General features: G+C 47.3%; 1 protein-coding gene across 6 annotated transcripts in view; it reads left to right on the top strand.

The window, feature by feature from the left end:
• Window positions 1–22,745, top strand: part of robo2 (roundabout, axon guidance receptor, homolog 2 (Drosophila)) — a 1,751,833-nt gene that overhangs the window by 1,622,485 nt on the left and 106,603 nt on the right. For all 6 annotated transcript variants that reach the window (XM_087992449.1, XM_087992448.1, XM_087992445.1 and 3 more), the window contains 6 exons: window positions 2,605–2,726; window positions 4,637–4,868; window positions 15,188–15,312; window positions 16,214–16,385; window positions 19,328–19,519; window positions 21,984–22,010. In XM_087992449.1, coding sequence (XP_087848575.1) covers window positions 2,605–2,726; window positions 4,637–4,868; window positions 15,188–15,312; window positions 16,214–16,385; window positions 19,328–19,519; window positions 21,984–22,010 — 870 coding nt within the window. The remainder of the gene's footprint in view (window positions 1–2,604; window positions 2,727–4,636; window positions 4,869–15,187; window positions 15,313–16,213; window positions 16,386–19,327; window positions 19,520–21,983; window positions 22,011–22,745) is intronic.

The following is a 22,745-nucleotide window of genomic DNA, read 5'->3' as shown; positions in this document are numbered from 1 at the left end:
AGTGCATATTCTATGCTGTATGACTTTATGTGAAGTAAGGGGAGGTTTCCATTGATGGAGTTAGATGAGAAAGGAAAGGAGGAGGCTGCATAAGTGCTAGTAAGAACTGTTTGGGCTAAATGGCCTGTTTCTGTGCTGTATATTCAGTGTAGTGCAATGTGAATTTACATAGAATTTTGTGCCTTTCCATGGAGCCTTTACCATCCCCTACCAGCGTGACAGATATGACATTGTAAATTTTGGCACTGAGCCACTTAATGAGAAAAGAGCAGCTGACCAAAAGCTCGCTCAAAGAGGAACACCTTCCAAGGATGGGAGAGGTGGGAAGGTTCAGGGAGGAAATCCCAGAGATTACAGCCTCCAGGAAGATGAAGGAGCTGACAGGGCTGGCACCTTGAAACTAGACAGAGACGTTCAGAGAAGAAACTGAGAGAGGACGAGAATGGTGATGGTGGAGTCGGAGAGGTTGGAGATGATATGGCAATCATTAATTGCTGTTGTTTTTACATTGTCTAAACGCTGCAGGAAGGATGGGTGTTGCTAGCAGATCGCACAACCTGGATTTGTCCCCATTCCCCGAATGGATCAAGCAGGTCACCCAGTAACAGCTGCTCCATTTAGACAAGAGCAATAAGTGACAGGCTTCCAGCACCAATCCGATCAATGGGGAAGGAAGCAGCAGATGGAGGAGAAAGCAGGACTGCATTCTGAACAGATCGAGAAAAGCTAACAGCTCAGTAACTGCAGTGGACAGATATTCACTCAGTTCGATCACATGGGCAAACCAAAACTGAAACACAAATTGTTACAGACTCATGAAAAAGGTTCCCAGACCTCAGAAACAGCACATTAGCTAAAGCTTTCACGAACACTTTAGGGTTGTAGACTCAGTGTGTTCGTTGACAGAAACACTGTTTATTATCCTTGGCAATCCTTTGCGTGGCATAACTTGCTTTCCCATTCATTTCCTGAATCAGTTCCCCTGCGAGACTCCATGAAATATAAGCTGCTGTGAAGGTTTAGGGTCTGTATTTATGAGTATCTGTTTTGACGAGTTCCAAGGGTTAATGTTTTGAATGAAATAAAAGCATCAGATGTTCTTTTGTATTTGAGTTTCGGCATTCTCAAGCAAACACACCTGGGAGAGGGAGAGCACGAGTACAGGGTTAGATACAGAATAAAGCTTCCTCTACATCATTACTGAATCCACCACCACCAACATCCTTGTTACCATTGATCAGAAACTGAACTAGATTATGATTTGGAGATGCTGGTATTGGACTGGGGTGTACAAAGTTAAAGTTCTATCACCTGATGAAGGAGCGTCGCTCCGAAAGTTAGTGTGCTTCCAATTAAACCTGTTGGACTATAACCTGGTGTTGTGTAATTTTTAACTTTGAACTGTACATACAAGTACAGTGGCTACAAGAGCAGGTGAGTAACTCACCTCCTGACTCCCTAAATCCTGTCCACCATCTACAAGGCACAAGACAGGAGTGTGATGGAATACTCCCCACTTGCCTGAGTGAGTGCAGCTCCAACAACACTGAAGACGCTTGACACCATCCAGGACAAAGCAGCCCCCACTTGATTGACACCACATCCACAAGCATCCACTCCCTCCACCACTCACACTCAGTAGCAGCAGTGTGTACTATCTACAAGATGCACTGCAGAAATTCACCCAAGATTCTCAGGCAGCACCTTTCAAACCCACGGCTACTTCCATCTAGAAGGACAAGGGCAGCAGATACAAGGGAACACCACCCCCTGCAAGTTCCCCTCTAAGCCCCTCATCATCCTGACTGGAAATATATCTCTGTTCCTTCACTGTCTCTGGATCAAAATCCTGGAATTCCATCCCTAAGGACATTAAGAAGGACTGCAGCAGTTCAAGAAAGCAGCTCACCCCCACCTTCTCAAGGGGCAACTAGGGATGGGCAATAAATGCTGGGCCCAGCCAGCAATTTCCATGTCCCATGGATGAATAAAAAAAAGCACTCAAATTTAAAACCTCCAGGACGGGGACAGTACGGGGTTAGATACAGAGTAAAGCTCTCTCTACACTGTCCACATCAAACACTCCCAGGATAGGGACAGCACAGGGTTAGATACAGAGTAAAGCTCCCTCTACACTGTCCCCATCAAATACTCCCAGGATAGAGACAGCATGCAATTAGATACAGAGTAAGGCTTTCTCTGCACCATCCCCGATCAAACACTCCCAGGACAGGGACAGCACGGCATTAGAATCCCCTGAACATCTACCAAACCATGATCAGTTGAGATGATAAAAGAAAATGTGGAAGATTGTGGTCTATATAATCATTTAGTTTGAGACTAACTCACATTTGGAATGATTACACCTTCGAATGAAGCAGATGAGTGTTTTTTTGGTGAAGTGTATTAATGACAGATGAGAGTGTAAGCAGAATGTGAGCATTCCTCTGAGGGTGCTGAAGGGAAATGCCGCTGTGAGATGCCTCAATTCTTCAGCTCTCATCAAAGGTTATTGACTTGTTCATTTTGTTCCTGTCTCTCCATGGTCCAGCCTTCACTGTTTTCAATCTCAAATGTTGTCTGCCTTTTACTGTTCCTTCACAGATATCAGTCCACCGGCTCAAGGAGTGGATCACAGGCAAGTTCAGCGGGAACTCGGTGAGGTTATAGTACGCCTACATAACCCGCTTGTGCTCACTCCATCCAGTATACAAGTCACGTGGACGGTAAGCACCTCACCATTTTACTGCCTTTCCCATCACAAAACCCTGCTGCTGTCATTGGCCACTGCAACGATCAGGCATAGTCAGAAGTCACATGACACCAGGTTATAGTCCAACCAGTTTATTTGAAATCACAAGCTTTCGGTGCGTGGAAGTCCAGCTGACGAAGGGGCAGCGCTCCAGAAGCTTGTTATTTCACATCACCCAGTTGGACCATAACCTGATTTCATGTGACTTCTGACTTTGTCCAAGTGGCGGATTTCATCTGGGAGACTGCACCCTGGTGTCAAGCCCCTGACCACATCTCCAACACGGTCAATGTAGTCAGTTTGGAATGATGGAAGGAGGAGTCTGCTGTGCCACGTTATTCCAGCAATGAATGGACCCCACTGGCTGTCAGTGCTGTGGGATGGGCCAAGGCCATGAAGAGGCAATCTCATTGGATGGTTCAAGATTGTGAAGGGGCTTTGCAGGGTAGCTACTGAGAGGCAGATTGCCTTTGACTGGGGAATGTAGAACATGAGGGCACAAGTCTCAGGGTAAATATCTATGATGGTGAAAGGGATTGATAATGTAGACATAGAGAGAATGTGGGGCAATCTGAGGAACTTTTGAGAACTCTGAATTTATACTCCATGAAGTTTAGAAGGATGAAGAGGGATCTAATTGAAACTTACAGAATACTGAATGGTCTGGACAGAATAGATGTTGGGAAGATGTTTCCATTGGCAGGTGAGACTAGGACCTGAGGGCACAGCCTTAGAGTAAAGGGAAGATCTTTTAGAACGGAGATAAGGAGAAACTTCTTCAGCCAGAGGGTGGGGAATCTGTGGAATTCACTGTCACAGAAGGCTGTGGAGAACAGGTCATGGAGTATATTTAAGACAGAGTTAGATAGGTTCTTGATTGTTGGGGGGGTCAAAGGTTACGGGGAGAAAGTGGGAGAATGGGGTTGAGAAACCTATCAGCCATGATCGAATGGCAGAGCAGACTCAATGGGCTGAATGGCCTAATCTCTGCTCCTATGTCTTATGGTCAATCCAGAATGAGAGGTCATAGTTTTAGCTGAAGGAGTGGCAGATTTAAAACAGAACTGAGGAAGAATATCTTCTCTCTGACGGTTGTGAACTTTGTAATTCTTTACCACAGAGGGCTGTCGAGGCTGGGTCATTATGTGTATTCAAGCCTGAGAGAGATTTTTAATGCGGAAGTGAATCAATGGGTTATGGGGAAAGGACAGGAAAATGGAGTTGAAGTTTATCAGATCAGCCACAAACCCATTGAATGGCAGAGCAGACTAGATGGGCTGAATGGCCTACTTCTGCTTCAATGGAGATTGGGGCAAGTCGATCAAAGAAATGGCACAGATGGTGAAGACCAACTCCTTGCTCCTGCTCTCTGACACTCCAGAGAGTCAGGTTATAATGGGGGCCACATCGCCTTTGGTGCCGGTCAGTTTGAAGCAGTTGTTGTCTTGAATTGTACAAGTGGAAGCAAGAATCTTACAGCGCAACCGGAGATTCGTCAGCCAATCCCTGAAAGGAGTGCCCAGTAATTCGCACTCACCCTGTTCTTCCTCCTTTGCGATGGAAACTCTCCCTTTGCCCCTTTTCAAAATTAGTCCTAAGCTTTGCCGTCCTTCTCAACACATCATGCCCAGAGATTTTTAGGTGCCCTCCAAATCTTGGCACATAAATGCCAAGGATCCTGTGTTCTTTACTGACAGCTTCCTGATCTTCAGCTGCCATGTGGTGAGATGTGTTTATTTGCCTCCAGTCATTAGTTATGGCCATGCTGTTTAGTTCACAATGCATCTCCTTATTCCCCCTCGGAGTGCGTTGGAAGGGATGGTTGGTGGACAGTTGATGTCAGAGTGATGTATGCTAATCGCTTTCTCCATTTGTCCCACCCAGGTGGAGCGCCAATCACAATTCATCCAGGGTTACCGTGTGTTGTTCCGGCAAGTCTCCGGCCTGCCCAGCCCCTCGTCCTGGCAAGTCATGGAGGTCAAAGTGCCCACCGAGCGAAGTGCAGTCCTTAACAACCTGAAGAAGGGCATCACCTATGAGATGAAAGTCCGGCCGTACTTCAATGAGTTTCAAGGGATTGACAGTGAATCGAAAACTGCACGCACGACTGAGGAAGGTGGGTCACACAAAGTGTCTGTGTTCCCATCTCTTATGGAACCTGTAATCAGTAGTTCTGGAATTGAATGGGCATCTCACCCCATCCCCTTTCAGTTAGACTCATGTCCTGTTCCATTCAACATGAATTTGTGTTCCCCACTCAGTAACTTGTTGGAAATCTGGAGGGAAAAGGTGTCTGGGATTTCAATGCATAGCCGAATAAACAGTTTTTCTTCTTCACCATTGAAAGTTCAGCATTGAAAAGGCAGGATCTCCTCCACACCCGCTCCAGTGCAATCACATCCTTCCTAACGTGTGGTGACCAGAACGGCACACAGTCCTCCAGCTGTGGCCGAGCCAAAGTCCTGAACAGCCCTGAATCTAACTTTATGCTCTCCCTGTCCTCGGAGTGTTTGATGGGAACGGTTTAGAGAGAGCTCTACTCTATATCTAACCCCATGCAGTCCCTGTCCTGGGGGGGGGGGGGATTGGGGATAGTGCAGAGAGAGCTTTACTCTATATCTAACCCTGTCCTGGGAGTGATTGATGTGGACAGTGTAGAGAGAGCTTTACTCTGTATCTAACCCCATGCAGTCCCTGTCCTGGGAGTGTTTGATTGGGGATAGTGTAGAGGGAAATTTATTCTGAATCTAACCCCATGCTCTCCCTGCCCTGGGAGAGTTTGATGGGGACAATGTAGAGGCAGCTTTACTCTGTATCCAACCCAGTGTTGTCCCTGTCCTGGCAGTGTTTGATGAGGGCAGGGTGGAGAATGGTTAATTTTGTTCTGAATCTGTGTGCTGTTTCCAGACCTGGGAAGTTTTGGTTCTGACAGACACTGGCTGGAACGGAATGGGATGCATTACCCTGCGTTAATATCCTTCAGCTTGACGAGAACAAGACTGACATCTAAAAAGAAGCAAAAACTTTCCGGTGACTTAATATGTAAGAGTGCAGGTCCCACAGTGCTGAAATACACCATCAATCATTCCGAGGATGTATTTGTCGAGCCTCTGAATGTGTCAGAACACACAGGGGCTTTGCACAAACTGTGCCCAATGGCCCACACTTCTCACTGACTCACAGAATATCGTGTTCTGTGATTGCTAATGGTACAGGAATAGCTGTGTTGTTATGTTTGAGCTATTGGCCAGTAAACTTCTTCAATCATCACTGAGTAGCCAACAATATTCATGTTGAAAATGTGGCTCCCCAAAATGCCTGCCCCATTTACCCCTGCACCCTTTCACTGGTGGAGGTGAGAGGGCAGTGGGCCATCTGGGACTGAGAACAACAATATTCTGTCTGCTCCACTGAAGAGGTTTCAGTGGGTAGGATACGAGTGGTTGATGGTGAATGAAAGAGATACCAGACGGACGTGGGAAAGCATGGACTGAGGGAGAGAAAAGCACGGGATCTCTACCTGACCAGAAGTTGACTTCAGTTCTGTCAGAAGGCTGGAGATATTGATCCCGGCCTGTTGTTGCAAAGAGAACTTGAGCAGGATGTGGTTGAGGTGAACAAGACCACATTCTCTACCACCGTCATTCCCTGATGGAAGGTGTTAACTCTACAGGGACACAGTTACTCTGATGTCTGCGATCTAGAGAGGAATGCAGTGTATACCATCACCAGGTGAGGGGTATAGTGTGTACCAGCACCAGGTGAGGGGTACAGTGTATACCAACACCAGGTGAGGGGTACAGTGTGTACCAGCACCAGGTGAGGGGTACAGTGTATACCATCACCAGGTGAGGGGTATAGTGTGTACCAGCACCAGGTGAGGGGTACAGTGTATACCAACACCAGGTGAGGGATATAGTGTGTACCAACACCAGGTGAGGGGTATAGTGTGTACCAACACCAGGTGAGGGATATAGTGTGTACCAACACCAGGTGAGGGGTACAGTGTGTACCAGCACTAGGTGAGGGGTACAGTGTGTACAAGCACCAGGTGAGGGGTATAGTGTGTATCAGCACCAGGTGAGGGGTATAGTGTGTACCAGCACCAGGAGAGGGGTACAGTGTGTACCAGCACCAGGTGAGGGGTATAGTGTGTACCAGCACCTGGTGAGGGGTACAGTGTATACCAACACCAGGTGAGGGATATAGTGTGTACCAACACCAGGTGAGGGGTATAGTGTGTACCAACACCAGGTGAGGGGTACAGTGTGTACCAGCACCAGGTGAGGGGTACAGTGTGTACTAGCACCAGGTGAGGGGTATAGTGTGTACCAACACCAGGTGAGGGGTATAGTGTGTACCAGCACTAGGTGAGGGGTACAGTGTGTACAAGCACCAGGTGAGGGGTATAGTGTGTATCAGCACCAGGTGAGGGGTATAGTGTGTACCAGCACCAGGAGAAGGGTACAGTGTGTACCAGCACCAGGAGAAGGGTACAGTGTGTACCAACACCAGGTGAGGGGTGTAGTGTGTACCATCACCAGGTGAGGGGTATAGTGTGTACTATTACCCGGTGAGGGGTAGAGTATGAGTGATCTTTCCCCTCCAGCAGCAGCGGGTTACACAGCCTGATAGAAATTGCCAATCCAAACCTATAATTGTTGGTTGTGTTTCATCTCAATCTCTGTTTTCATCGACTGTCGTTTAATTTGGACCAAGTCTGGTGCACATTTGTCTAACTGCCTGGGCTCACCTCCACACCACACTATTTGCTGCTCACGGTCCTGGAAAAAATGGTTCTGTCAATAACTGACCTGGCCTCAACCCTAACGTGGAAGTGAGTTATGCAGTTTGCACTCAATTATTCTCTCTCTCTACTTCTCTGTCTCTATCAGCTCCTTCGCCTAATTTCACATCTCGTTTCTTTCCGATGATTTTCTCTGCCCCTCTTCCTCACACCTTTTCCCCTATATTTCCTCTTGCACCCTTCCTTCCCTCTTGGCCCCTTTTACCATCCCTCTCTATCTCTCTGTGTCTCTTATTCCCACCTGTTTTCTTGTCTCTCTCTTCATCACTGCATCACTCCTGCTCTCTATCTCTCCCTTCTTCTCTTTGTGTCTTCCCTGTCAGCTCCCTTGGTCTGCCTTCCCTTCTGACTCAAACAGGCTTTCCTTCCTTCCCTATCTCTCTCGTTCTTCCTTCTTTCTGTTTCTGTGTTGCCAGTCTGCACAGCGTCGCAGGTACAGGCCACCTCTTCCCATCCTGTACCCCCACCCTGACCACATTGCTCACAGCCATTGTCTCTCTGTTCCTTGTCGGTTCAGCGTTTTCCATGTGTCCGCATCAGTTCCAATACCTGCTCTCATACAGCAAACAATTTATCACTTCTCAGCAATAAGTTTGTCTCCAGCCCTTTGGCCTATTGTGGAAAATAACAAATGGAATTTCTATGCGGCTGCACTCATGAGATCGACAACAACTTTTGTTTTCATAGCCCTGTCCCTGGGAAGGAGCTGAGAGCTGGAATAATTGACCTGTCAGGATTCAGCCATGACTTTTCATTCTCTGCACTAGCACTGGGGGGGGAGGAGTGAGAAAACAGTTATCACAACAGAAACAGAGTGAATCTTTTGCAACGTGCCTTAATTTGAGAAGATGCTGCAACGCGACTCTCACAGCAGAATGTATTACATGGGTTCGACAGATCGGCAGGAAGCCATTCGGCCCATCTGCTCCATGCCAGTGTGTATGCTGCACACAAGCCTCCTCCCACCTGACTTCAACACGCCCCATCAATATACCCTTTATCACTCGGGTGTGTATCTCACTTCACCTTTAATACATTGACACTGTTTACCTCAACCTCTCCATGCTTCAGCGAGGTCATTATCCACCCCACTCCTTTCAGAAAAGAGAATCATTTCAAGTTCCTTGTTGCTTTTACAAGGGACTGTCTTATCTTTATGGTTCCAGGCTCTGGGCTTCAAATAGGCTGGGGTATTTTAGAGTCACAGAGATGTACAACAAGGGAACAGACCCTTCGGTCCAACTTGTCCATGCCGACCAGATATCCCAACCCAATCTAGCCCCATTTGCCAGCACCCAGCCCATATCCCTCTAAACCCATCCTGTTTATATATCCATCTGGATGCCTTTTAAATGTTGTAATTGTACCAGCCTCCACCACTTCCTCTGGCATTTCATTCCATACACGCATCACCCTCTGCATAAAAAAAATTTCCCCTCAGGTGCCTTTTAAATCTTTCCCCTCTCACCCTAAACATATGCCCTTTATGCAAGGTTTGTGAAGGTTTGTAGCTCAGGTTGAGGTTTAGGGTGTAGGTTTGCTCACTGAGCTGTAGGTTTGATATCCAGACGTTTCATTACCTGGCTAGGTAACATCATCAGTGGCGACCTCCAAGTGAAGCGAAGCTGTTGTCTCCTGCTTTCTATTTATATGTTTGACCTGGATGGGGTTCCTGGGGTTTGTGGTGATGTCATTTCCTGTTCGTTTTCTGAGGGGTTGATAGATGGCATCTAGATCTATGTGTTTGTTTATGGCGTTGTGGTTGGAGTGTCAGACCTCTAGGAATTCTCTGGCATGTCTTTGCTTAGCCTGTCCCAGGATAGATGTGTTGTCCCAGTCGAATTGGTGGTTTTTTATTGCCCTTTATTTATGGACTCCCCCATCCCTGGGAAAAAGCACTTTGACTATTTACTCTATCTGTGCCCCATATGATTTTATAAACCTCGATAAGGTCACTCCTCAGGCTCGGGCACTCTACTTTTCTCTGTGTCTTTTCTACCAGCCAATTTCCAGGCAGATAGTGGCTTCGTGGTATTGCCACTGATTCCGAGACCCAGGTTAATGCACGGGGACCAGGGGTTCACACCTTAGCCTGTCAGGTGGTGCCATTCAAATTCAGTCATTCAGTCTGGAATTGACAGTCTTGGTGACCACGGTACTAGGGATGGTTGTTATGCAAGCCTATCTGGTTTTGTAACGTGCTTTAGGGATGGAAATTTCACCCAAATTGGCCTAAATGTGGCTATGGATTCACAATGATATGGCCAACTCTTAAATATCCTTGAGCATCACAGTAGGGAGTGTGTTATCCCTAGACAGTTAATCCAGAGAACAAGGTAATGGTCTGGGGACCTGGGTTCAAATCCTATTGTGGCAGAAGGCGAAATTTAAATTCACTAACAATTCGTCATTAAAGATCTTATGATGACCATAAATCCATAGCCTGGGGAAATTGTCTGGGGAAACCCATCTGGTTCACTAATGCCCTTCAGGGAACCTTCAGAGCTGGGCTGAGAGGTGGCAAATGGAGTTTATGGAAGGGTGTGAGGCGATTCACTCTGGATTGAGCAACAGGAATGCAGAGTACTGGGCTAATGTAAGCTTCTTGGTAGTGAAGATGAGCAGAGAGATCTCGGTGTCCAGGTACATAGATCCCTCAAAGTTGACACACAGCTTGATAGGGCTGTTAAGAAGGCATACGGTGTGTTAGCTTTTATTGGTAGAGGGATTGAGATTCGGAGCCACAAGGTCATGCTGCAGCTGTACACTTGGAGTATTGCGTACAGTTCTGGTCATCGCATTATAGGAAGGATGCGAAAGCTTTGGAAAGGGTGCAGAGGAGATTTACCAGGATGTTGCCTGGTATGGAGGGAAGGTCTTACAAGGAAAGGCTGAGGGACTTGAGGCTGTTTTTGTTAGAGAGAAGAAGGTTGAGTGGTGACTTAAGAGAGGCATACAAGGTGGTCAGAAGATTAGATAGGGTGGACAGTGAAAGCCTTTGTCCTCGGATGGTGATGGCTTGCACGAGGGGACATAGCTTTAAATTGAGGGGTGATAGATATCAGACAGATATCAGAGGTAGTTTCTTTACTCAGAGAGTAGTGGGGCATGGAATGGCCTGCCTGCAACAGGAGTGGACTCGCCAACTTTAAGGGCATTGAAATGGTCATTGGTTTAAACATATGGATGAAAATGGAATAGTGTGGGATAGATGGGTTTCAGATTGGTTCCACAGGTCGGCACAACATCGAGGGCCAAAGGGCCTGTACTGCTCTGTAATGTTCTTTGTTCTAAGTTCTATAAAACAGACATCCTTACCTGGTCTGGCTTACATATAACTCTAGAGCAATGCATTTGACTGTTACCTCCCCTCTGGGCAATAAATACTGGCCTAGCCCTCATCCCATGAATGAATAAAATCAAAATGCAGTTAATTGCTCATTAGGAGAGCTATTATAGACATGAGAGACTGAATGGCCACCTTCCATGCTGTAATAATTTTGTGATCCCTAAAACAGAAAAATAGAATTGTTTAAAATTATAAGAGATTTGACACGATAGACAGCAAGGATGTGAATAAGACCTGGGCTATAGCTATCACCAGTCACGAACAAATCCAGTGGGGAATTCAGTTGAAAAGAGTGTGATAGCAATATGGAACTCACTACTATAGGAGTAGTTGTGCAGAAGAGTTTTGTTGCAGTGAAGGGGAATTGGATAAAGACAAATGAGAATGGATCAGAAGATTACATGCTGGGGTATCGGTCAGCTCAAAAACAGCACATACACCTGCCTGGACCAATTGGAATGAATGGCCTCTTTCTGTGCTGTCAACTACAGAAAGTTATGGGGACTAGGAGACATTTGGAGCTTTCAAGACTGAAGTTAATTGATTGATTAACTTGATTACAGCTGCTCTGTTTTTGACCTCTGTCTATCTGTCTTGGTTCTGAAACACTTAATACCCTTTTATTCACAAAAAAATGTATCGATCCCTGTTCAGAAATATTCAATTTACCTCCAGAGGTGGCAACATTCCAGAGCCAGCATTCCAGATGTTTACTCCCCTTTGGAAGAGGAGATTCTTTTTGCCACTCCCAGGGCAAATAGTTGAATTCCAATCCACCTTCAACACCTCGATTAGATCACTCCTTAACCTGAGGCACTCAAGGGAATGAAAGATTAGTTTTTGTGAACTATCCTGATAATTTGACTCTTTATGTCTTTGGATCATTCTGGGAAATCTGCAGTGACACCTCCCTAAGAGTACAATGTTTCAAATCCAGCTGTCTGAGAACCAGATATTCATTTAAACTGCCATCTCCTCCTCCCTTTGCTCCAGCTGTCAGGCTGGGGAGACCCCTAGCATTGCTCAGGAGAGTTTCTGACATTTTCATGGCAAACCAGGAACAACTCCAAAGGATTTCCTGCCTTATCTTGCAGCATTGCCCTGTCAAAACTGATTTATTCAAGGGACCTGGGCTCCATTTATTGCCTGTCCCTAGCTGCCCTGGAGATGGAGGTAGTGATGAGCTGCCATTAATGAGCCGCTGCAGTCTGTTTCTTTCAGAACTTTGAGGCAGCAGGGTGGCTCAGTGGTCAGCACTGCTGCCTCATAGCACCAAGGACCCAGGTTCGATTCCAGCCTCAGGCGACTGTCTGTGTGGAGTTTGCACTTTCTCCCCATGTCTGCGTGGGTTTCCTTTGGGTGCTCTGGTTTCCTCCCACAGTCCAAAGATGTGCTGATTAGGTGGGTTGGCCATGGGAAGTTGCCCTATAGTGTCTGGGGATTTGCAGGTTAGGTGGATTGACCATGCTAAATTGTGCGGGTTAGGTGGATTAACCATGGGAAATGCAGGGTTAAAGGGATAGGATGGGTGGTACAGCTTGGGATGCCTTTTGGAGGGTTGGTGTGGCTTTGGGGGCTGAATGGCCTGTTTCTACACAGTAAGGATTCTGTGAAATGCCATTTGTGATCCTTGCTTGAGGAATCTATTGTCCATACTCTCCAAACTCTGAAATGGTCCAAACTTGTCTGACCTAAAACGCCATAACATTGGAGAACTGACATGGGCTCAGTCCAGAGATTACTGGGTTTGAAATTATCTCACTGAATCTTATCTCTGAGCTACTGAGCACAGTCTTCCAGCTGTGATCTCCCAGCAAAGGGCAGCATCTCAGTGTTTTCTAGTCCCCTTCAGACAAAGCCAAAGATCCTCTCAAACTTTTCAATTATTTTTGTGCTTGTTGACTAGATCTTAGCAGATCCCTGTACAGCAAAAAGTCATGCATGAGATGTGGCCATTACTGGCTGGGCTGATATTTATTACCCAGAGGTCTGTTCAGAGTCAGCCACAGTCCTCTCAATCAGACCGGGTAAGGACATTAGTGAGCCAGCAATCAATGTCATTCAACTTGTAATTTATGTTGATTTGGAAATACTTGCTAGAGCAGGGTTCGAACCTGGGTTCTACAGAATATTACCTGGAGTCTCCAGATTAATAGTCTAGTGATAACGCCACTGCCTCCATGTCACTGACTGAATGACCCTTCTCCACCACAGTTTGTAACTGTTGACCACTTAGGAAATATTTAGGGATCTTTCTTAGATCCATTGTTAATGATCTCATCCTCTCCCCACATTGAATTCCATCTGCCACAGTTTCACCCTCTCACTTAATCTGTGAGCATCAATGTGCAACATTCTGTTCCCATTCTGTGCAAGTGACTGTGCCACCTAGTTTGAAATAGCCCCAAAAACATTGAAAGCTCATAATAAGCACGGCATAATGTCCTGAAACAAACAAAAAATCTCAACAGAATTAAGTCATTTCATTTCTGCGCCTTCCTCCATCACAAAGTACAAGTGACCCTGCTGAACACCCTTGAGGTGCAGTGTGCCAGGAATCAATCTGATTTTTCATTGACGTGTTCCACAGAATGCCATTAACAGTACTTCACAGCACAGTGTTTGGAATCAAACCTGCAGCAAATACTATTGTACACTGGGACATTTCACACTGTTGCCACAATTTGACCCTCTACCTACCCTCTCCTGCCTCCCTGTTTTCATTCCAGCATTTTCAGTTTTTTACATTTATTTCCCATTCTTCTTCTGGAGTTGGGTGGGACGGTTGTTCAGTGGTTAGCACTGCTGCCGCACAACACCGGGGACCCAGATTTGATTCCAGCCTTGAGCGACTGTCAGTGTTAGGTTTGCACATTCTCCCCGTGTCTGCGTGGGTTTCCTCTGGGTGCTCTGGTTTCCTCCCACAGTCCAAAGATGTGTAGGTCAGGTGAATCGGCTGTGAAAAATTGCCCATAATGTTCAGTAATGTGTAGGTTAGTTGCATTAATCAGGGGTAAATGTAGAGCAATAGGTTAGGGGGAATGGGTCTGGGTGGGTTACTCTTCAGAGGGTCGGTGTGGACTTGTTGGGCTGAAGGGCAAGTTGCCTCACTATAGAGATTCTGTGATTGGGCATTGGGAGGATATTGTATGTCTCAAGTCTTAGTTTTATTTTATTCTCTCGTGGGTTTTGTTTTGTTACCTATCCCTGACTGCCCTTGGACTAAGTGGCGTGTTGGCCATTTCAGAGGGATTAAGAAACATTGCTGTGAGTCTGGAGTCACATGTAGGCCAGACCAGGTAAGGATAGCAGATTTCCTTCCCTGAAGGACATGAGTAAACCAAGTGGTTTTTCTAACAATTGATGAACGCTTTATTCCAGAGATGACTTTTGCGTTCCAGATTTATTGATTAATCAGTCTTGAATTCGCCTGGCTGCTGTAGTAGGATTTAAAAGCATTTTCCCAGAGCATTAGCTTAGGCCTCCAGATTACTAGCTCAGTGACATAGCATCAGCAACACCATCTCTCCTTGTCCTGAGAATCATTTGCCTTTCACCCCTTCAGCTGTCAGAGTCATAGTGGTTTGCAGCATGGATACAGGACCTTCGGGCCAAATGCCACCCAGTTTTCACAATTTAAACTAGTCCCACTTGCCTGTGTTTGGTCCATATCCCTTTATACCAATTCCATCCATGTACCTGTCCAAATGTTACTGAAATGACAAAATTGTACTCGCTTCCACCACTCTGAGCAGCCCATTCCAGACACTCACCACCCTCTGTGTGAAAGAGTTGACCTTATGGACTCTTTTGTATCTCTCACCTTAAACCTATGCCCTTTAGTTTTAGGCATCCATACCCTGGGGAAAAGCTGTTGGCTATCCGCCATATCTATGCCTCTAATGATTTTACAGACCTCTATAAGGTCACCCCTCAGTATCCTATGCTCCAGGGAAAAACTCCCAGCCTATCTGGCCTCTCTTTATACGAGCCAGGAGTGGGTTGGAAAAATCGAGTCATGAAGCTAACAAAAGCATGGTTCCTCCTTGTTGTGGTGGATGACCTGGCCATCAAAGCATTTAATGTGTGAAACGAGCTTTAAGTGTTTCTGGGAGAGCTATGGAATGTCTTGTGTGTGTCAGTTATCGAAGGGGAATTGGTTGGTTTGGGGGTTAGGAGTTGGGAGATTGCGGCTGGCCAGTGACTCTGTAATCACGCTGTACGGTCTGCTGATGGCAGTAATGTTTTCCTTCTGTTTGCTGTGTCTGTCCCTGTGTAGCTCCGAGTGCCCCCCCTCAGTCGGTGACTGTGATGATGGTTGGGAACCACAACAGCACCAGCATCAGTGTCTCTTGGGACCCCCCACCAATGGAACAACAGAATGGCATCATCCAGGAATATAAGGTGAGTAACCATCCTGAGGGAGGGAGCCTGCACAGGATCGGGGGTCTGAGGGTGAAGGGAGGAGGTGGTGCTAGACTTAGAAAAGAATTGGATACACACCAGAAGGGAAAACAAAATTGCTGGGCTGAGATGGAAGGGACAGGGCAGTGCATCTGGTTCAGACGTGACGGGCTGAAGGGGCTCCTGTGCTGTAACCATTCAGTGAGTGAACCAGTTAGGGTCTACGGACAAACAGACACATTTACAGCAATAGTAGGCCACTCTGCCCCTCACCATGCCATTCACAAGCATCCAGGTTGATTTGATCAATGCATGTTCCTGTCCACTCCTGAGACCTGTCCAACCTCTTGCCCCAGTGGAATCTATCTGCCTTTACCTGACTCATAAATTCATAATGATTCAGCTACACCACCTTTTGGGAAAGTTTCAAAACCTCACGACCTCCATGAGAAAAGGATTTCTCTCTGTCATTGTCTTAAATGGGTGAGCCCTGATTTTTGAGCTGGGTTCCCTGATTTTTGAAAAGGGTGCCCTGATTTTTGAGCAGGGTTCCCTGATGTTTGAGCAGGATGCCCTGATGTTTGAACAGGATGCCCTGATGTTTGAACAGGGTGCCCTGATGTTTGAACAGGGTGCCCTGATTTTTGAGCAGGGTGCCCTAGTTTAGTTTGACAGAGCTGAACCTGCTGCTTGGAGTCAGAAATGACACCGTATGTGACTATTCCATTGGTGGACTGTCCCTTACTGACCATGTCCGCAGCCTTGGACCCAGTTGACCTCAGCATCTCCTCCATTGCCAATGCCCTGTCCCCCAGCTCTCCCTGGGCGCCATTCTGATCTGTGTAACCAGAGAATTGCCTGCGATGATTTCTCTTCATGCTGCCCTCACTCTTCCCTTTAGATTTGGTGTCTTGGCAATGCCAGCCGGTTTCACATCAACAAGACTGTGGATGCTGCTATTCGCTCGGTGGTGATTGGTGGCCTTCTGCCTGGTGTCCAGTATCGTGTCCAGGTTGCGGCTAGCACCGGTGCTGGTGTTGGTGTCAAGAGTGAGCCACAGCTCATCATCATCGGTAAGTGCTCACCCTCATTCCCTCTCTTCCACCTATTCTCCCTCCCTTCCTCCCTCTCTCCTTCCCTCTTCCCTCCCTCTCTCCTTCCCTCTTCCCTCCCTCTCTCCCTCCCTTTCTCCCTCACTCTCTCCTTCCCTTTCTCCCTCCATCTCCCACTCCCTCTCTCTCCCTCTCCCCTTTCCTTGCCCCTTGCTCCTTCCCCCGCTCTCCCCTCTATCTTTCCCTCCCTCTTTCCCTTCTTTCTCTTCCTCTCTCCCTCCCTCTCTCCTTCCCTTTCTCTCCAGTCCCTCTCTCCTTGGCTCTCTCCCTCCCTTTCACCCTCCTTCTTTCTCTCCCTCTCTCCTCCCTCTCTCCCTCCCTCTGTCTTTCCTGTCTTCCTCCTTTTCTCTGTTCCTCTCTTCCTCTCTCTCTCCTTCCTTCCTCCACTGAGCCTATGGCATGCCTCACGATGCAGTCTTTGTCATCTCAAGTTTACCCAGGCGTTTTGTTTCCTGGTTGGGTCTGAACTGTACAATGTAATATTGTATTAATTCTTGTCTGCTCATCATCAGCTCCTCCACACAGCTGTACCTTGATTTTTAAAATGAACTCAGATTTCTCCAGTTTCCTCATTTCCCCTCCCCCCACCTTGTCTCAGTCAAATCCCTCGAACTCAGCACCGCCTTCCTAACCTGCAATCTTCTTCCTGACCTCTCCGCCCCCACCCCACTCCGGCCTATCACCCTCACCTTGACCTCCCTCCACCTATCGCATTTCCAATGCCCCTCCCCCAAGTCCCTCCTCCCTACCTTTTATCTTAGCCTGCTGGGCACACTTTCCTCATTCCTGAAGAAGGGCTTATGCCCGAAACGTCGATTCTCCTGCTCCTTGGATGCTGCCTGACCTGCTGCATTTTTCCAGCAACACATTTTCAGCTCTGATCTCCAGCATCTGCAGACCTCACTTTCTCCTTTAAAATTCTCATGATTGCTTTCCAATCCCTCTGCAGCCTTGTCCGTCTTTGCCTTGAACCTCCTGTCATCCTGTAACTCTCTGGTCTGTGAGCTCATTTTTAACTTTTAAAAAAAGCTTGCCCTTTCCTAATTGGCCGGAGGGCAGTTAGGAGTCAGTGACATTGTCGGAACCACACGTAGGCCACACCAGGATATGATCAGCATTTCCTTTCCGAAAGGATATTCGCAAGCCAGGTGTGATTTTACAACAATCAACATCATTCTGCTTTTAATTCCAGATTTACATTAAATTCAAATAACACCACCTGTCCCAGTGGGATTTGAACCAGGGTTCCCAGACCATTCACTGGGTCTTTAGATGAATAATCGATTAAGGAAACCACTATGCCAACTCCTCCCCAGGATATCGCAGTTACTCTCCAAACCTAGACTCTTGTGTGTCACTGATTTGGACTGGTGTTCATTATTGGCCCCAGTAGTCATGTCCATGAGTTTGGGTTGTCTCTTCTATTCTATCTCAAGGATACAAAAATAGGGCAGTACAGTGGCTCAGTGGTTAGCACTACTGCCTCGCAGTGCCAGGGACCTGGGTTTGCTTCCAGCCTTGGGTGACTGTCTGTGTGGAGTTTGCACATCCTCCCTGTGTCTGCGTGGGTTTCCTCCCACAGTTCAAAAATGTTTGGGTCAGGTGAATTGGCCATGCTAAATTTCCCATAGTGATAGGTGCATTAATTGGGAGTCGGTGAATGGGTCTGGGTGGGTTACTCTTCAGAGGGTTGTTGGGCTGAAGGGCCTGTTTCCACTAAATTCACCCACTTCAACAAGGGAAGGCTGAGGTGAGGAGATCATAAGATGTAGGAGCAGAAATTAGGCCATTCAGCCCATTGAGTCTGCCATTCAGTCACGGCAGATACGTTTCTCAACACCATAAATGCCAGAGACACCTTCCATCCTATTCCTTGGGATGTTTCTCAGCCAGCTCATGGAGCTAAAGATCATGCCAGCCAGGTTCTTGGGTAGAGTTTCTGATAGGAGAAAGTGAGGACTGCAGATGCTGGAGATCAGGGTCAGAGTGTGATGCTGGAAAAGCACAACAGGTCAGGCAGCATCCGAGGAGCAGAAGAATCGATGTTTCAAGCATAAGCTCTTCACCAGGGATATTGGGGGGTCCCAAAGGGGCTGAGAAATAAATGGGAAGGGGGTGGGGCTGGGTGGAGTGTAACTGGGAATGCGATAGGTGGATGGAGGTGGAGGGGAATGGTGATAGGTCAGAGAGGAGGGTGGAACGGATTGGTGGGAAGGAAGATGGACAGGTCAAAAAGGCGGTGCTGAGTTGGAGGGTTCAATCTGGGATAAGGTGGGGAGAGGGAAATCAGTGAAATCCAATGTCAAACCCTAACTACCTGACGCCTGGAGGAAGAAAATCTCATTTTCCGCCTCGTGACCCTCCAACCACACAGGATCAATGTTGATTTCACCAGTTTCCTCATTTCCTCTCTCCCCACTTTATCCCAAATCCAACCTTCCAACTCAGCACCGCCCTCTTGAACTGTCCCATCTGTCCATCTTCCTTCCCACCTATCCGCTCCCCCCTCTGCTCCAACCTATCACCTTTACCCCCACCTTTATCTACTTATCGCATTCCCAGTTACCTTCTTCCAGTCCCCAATCCCTCCCATTCATCTCTCAGCCACCTTGGACACCTCCGCATTCCTGATGAAGAGTTTATGCCCAAAACATCGACAGTCCCGCCTCTCGGATGCTGCTTTTTCAGTGCCATATGTGTTGAGAGTGACTGTGATTATCAGACCATCCCATGGTTTTTGTCTGTAACCCACCATATGTGCACATCAAAGCATCATTCTGATCTAAAGGTACACCACTAATCAGTTGCTTCCTCAAACAAATTCCCAACGAGAAATGTTTGGTCAAGGAAAGGGAAATGTTAGTTTTTGGTGAAGGAACGGGGATGTTGTTTTCTCTCTGCAGGGGGCCGTGGTGACGACATCTTCATGACTGGACCCGGGAGCAATAACAGCATCACGGAGCAGATCACGGACGTGGTGAAGCAACCAGCCTTCATTGCGGGCATCGGCGGGGCGTGCTGGGTCATTCTGATGGGCTTCAGCATCTGGCTGTACTGGCGCAGAAAGAAGAGGAAGGGACTCAGCAACTACGCAGGTGAGGGGATGGAGACGGTGCCCAGCTGCTTGGCGGAGTGCCAATACCCAGTGTCCGGGCAAAAGCTTGACCATTGTTTTCAAGGAAGGACAATTGAGGAATGCAACCACAGCCGGGCACGAGAATGGGTAGCTTCACTTGGTGACCCGGGTGGCCTGGGGTGCCGATTGTACTCAGTCAGAGAGAGTTTCCCGACCATTGTAGAAACCACCTCGTTGATTAGTTCCCCCCGAACCGGGAAGTGTTGAGTTCCCTGAGAGACACAGCGCGATGAATGATGGGGGAGAAAGGCAGGTCTTCTCCCCTCACTGACAAGTAAGCAAGCCAACCCACCCCAGAATACTTTGTACAAGCCAATAGAGCTTGCAAATGGTGAAACTCGCTGCCTCCCTTCAATCAACCACCTCGTTTCAAACAATACAGGATCTTCCTCAAAGTTTAGAAACCTCCAGGAATAGGACACTATCAGCAACAGAAGGAATGCCTTTGTTAGATGTTGTATTGAATGACTGATGCTCCAGGTTAGAAGTTCCTGGTTTCTGATTTACTTTTGTGCTGATGGGCCATTGTGACGTTGGTTCTGGAAAGCCTTGGTTGGAGAGGGTGAGGAGGAGAGAGATCAGTCACGGTTGCTGCTCCCTTCTGGGCTGCTGCTTGTTGCGGGGGTCTGTGAGTGGGCCAGGGTCTCAGCTTGCTGCTGGAGTGATGCGACCCAGCCAGTGGCTCACCCAACAGCCCCAAATGGTCAGGACCTCCCATCAGGACCTGCAGACACTCTGAGGGGGTGCAGCCAATAGTTATGGATCTATTTCCGATTGAAAGTGAGGGTAAACAGTAAAGAAGGTGCAGAGACTGCAGGGAATGTTGCTGAATGAAAACAGGAGAGAATAATTTCACATTGTGCTATTCCGGTGCTCTGTGTCAGGTCTGTTTGTATTGGGGTATTTTATGTCATTTAAATTCATGCATGAGATGTGTGTGTCACTGGCTGGGCCCAGCATTTATTGCCCGTCCCTAGTTGCCCTTTGAGAAGGCGGGGGTGAGCTGCCTTCTTGAACTCTTGCAGTCCATGTGCTGTAGGTTGACCCACAATGCCCTTAGGGAGGGAATTCCAGGATTCTGACCCAGGGACAGTGAAGGAATGTTGTGATATTTCCAAGTCAAGATGGTGAATTGCAATGGGGGTGTTCCCATGTATCCACTGCCCTTGTACTTCTAGCTGGAAGTGGTTGTGGTTTTGGAAGGTGCTGTGTGAGGAGCATCAGGGAATTATGCAGAGCATCTTGAAGATATCACACACTACTGCTACTGTGCATCTGTAGTGACAGGAGTAAATGCAGAAGTTGGGGAATGTGCTGTGAATCCATTGAGCTGCTTTGTCCTGGATGGTCTCAATCTTATTGAGCGTTGTTGGAGCTGCACCCATCCAGGCAAATGGGGAGCATTCCATCACACCCCTGACTTGATTTGGAGATGCCAGTGTTGGACTGGGGTGTACAAAGTTAAAAATCACACAACACCAGGTTATAGTCCAACAGGTTTAATTGGAAGCACTAGCTTTCGGAACGACGCTCCTTCATCAGGTGGTAGACAACCTGTTGGACTATAACCTGGTGTTGTGTGATTTTTAACTTTGTACTCCTGACTTGTGCCTTGTCGATGGTGGACAGGCTTTGACGACTTTATTGGGCTGTGCAATCCCAATATTGTTGCTTTGTACTGGGGTCCTTGATACACACTGTAGGCTGGGGCAGGAGAATGCAAGGGCTCATGATATGGAGATGCTGCATGGAGTATTTGATGGTTTGCTGTGCTTTAGTAATCCTGACCCTGTTTGCTATAGATAGCGGGTTGGAAATGTGTTGCTGGAAAAGCGCAGCAGGTCAGGCAGCATCCAGGGAACAGGAGAATCGACGTTTCGGGCATAAGCCCTTCTTCAGGCTTATGCCTGAAACGTCGATTCTCCTGTTCCCTGGATGCTGCCTGACCTGCTGCGCTTTTCCAGCAACACATTTCCAGCTCTGATCTCCAGCATCTGCAGACCTCACTTTCTCCTCATAGATAGCGGGTTGTCAGTCACTGTAAATCTCTGCAGAGGCAGAAGTTTAAGCTGATTGAGAAAAGAGGGTAAAGTATTTGGAGAGGAATGCCAGAGTTGAGAGCCCATGTTCTGAATCATTGAGCTAACCTGTCTTCACTGAGGCACTCACAAACTTGGGCCGAATTTATCATCCAACACTTCCTCCTGCTTTCTGTCTCCCAACTAATCTTTCACTGGCATTTTGTAAAGAGCAAACTCTTTATTGCTGTCAATTAGTTTGTTTTCTTTTCCCTGTGACTTGCTAATGATTGGAGAATGCCTGGATGCCAGCTCCCAGGGTACCCGCCTGCCGGGTGGTTGCTCCTTTAATTTTCTTTGTAACTCACGATCTTTTCTCTGCCTTCTCTGTGTTCTTTCTTGCAGTTCAGTCTTTCACCTTCACCCCGGCAGGTACTGTCCGTTTGTCCGTCTCTTGCATGCCATCGCAACGGAATGAGATAGCAAGTGGCTTGTGTTTTCCTCGCATGCTCCCATCCCCTGTCCGCCACCCATCCCGTCACCCGGGGCAGGGAGAGCTGGGGGTTGGGGGGAGGGGGGGGGGGAGGGCAGATACTCTGTCACCCAGTTAAGGCAGGATGGGTCAATCCAGACCGTACTGCTGTGTCGCCCAGTTGACCAGCTCCTCCTTCACCTCGATGATACGAGCTCTGTCTTTAACCACGTCAAGCTCTCTGCCGTTGGGTTTCAAGATTTGGAGATGCCAGTGTTGGACTGGGGTGGACAAAGTTAAAAATCACACAACACCAGGGTATAGTCCAACAGGTTTAATTGGAAGCACTAGCTTTCGGAGCGACGCTCCTTCATCAGGTGGTTGTGAAGGACACGATTGTAAGACACAGAATTTACAGCAAAAGTTTACAGTGTGATGTAACTGAAATTATATGAATTTCGTATGAAGGAAGTGAAATTATCATGGTAATTCGAACAGATGAGAGACTTAACAAACAATCAAAGTATTTTTCAATGTATAATTTTAGTTACATCACACTGTAAACTTTTGCTGTAAATTCTGTGTCTTACAATCGTGTCTTTCACAACCAGTTGATGAAGGAGTGTCACTCCGAAAGCTAGTGCTTCCAATTAAACCTGTTGGACTATAACCTGTGTTGTGTGATTTTTAACGTT

This window comes from Chiloscyllium plagiosum, unplaced genomic scaffold, assembly GCF_037043375.1.
Source record: "Chiloscyllium plagiosum isolate Xiang-an unplaced genomic scaffold, Cpla_swu_hap1 HiC_scaffold_12, whole genome shotgun sequence".
Taxonomy (NCBI): Eukaryota; Metazoa; Chordata; class Chondrichthyes; order Orectolobiformes; family Hemiscylliidae; genus Chiloscyllium; species Chiloscyllium plagiosum.
Note: the sequence above shows the minus strand (reverse complement) of the source record. Positions and strands in the feature narration are given on the sequence as shown.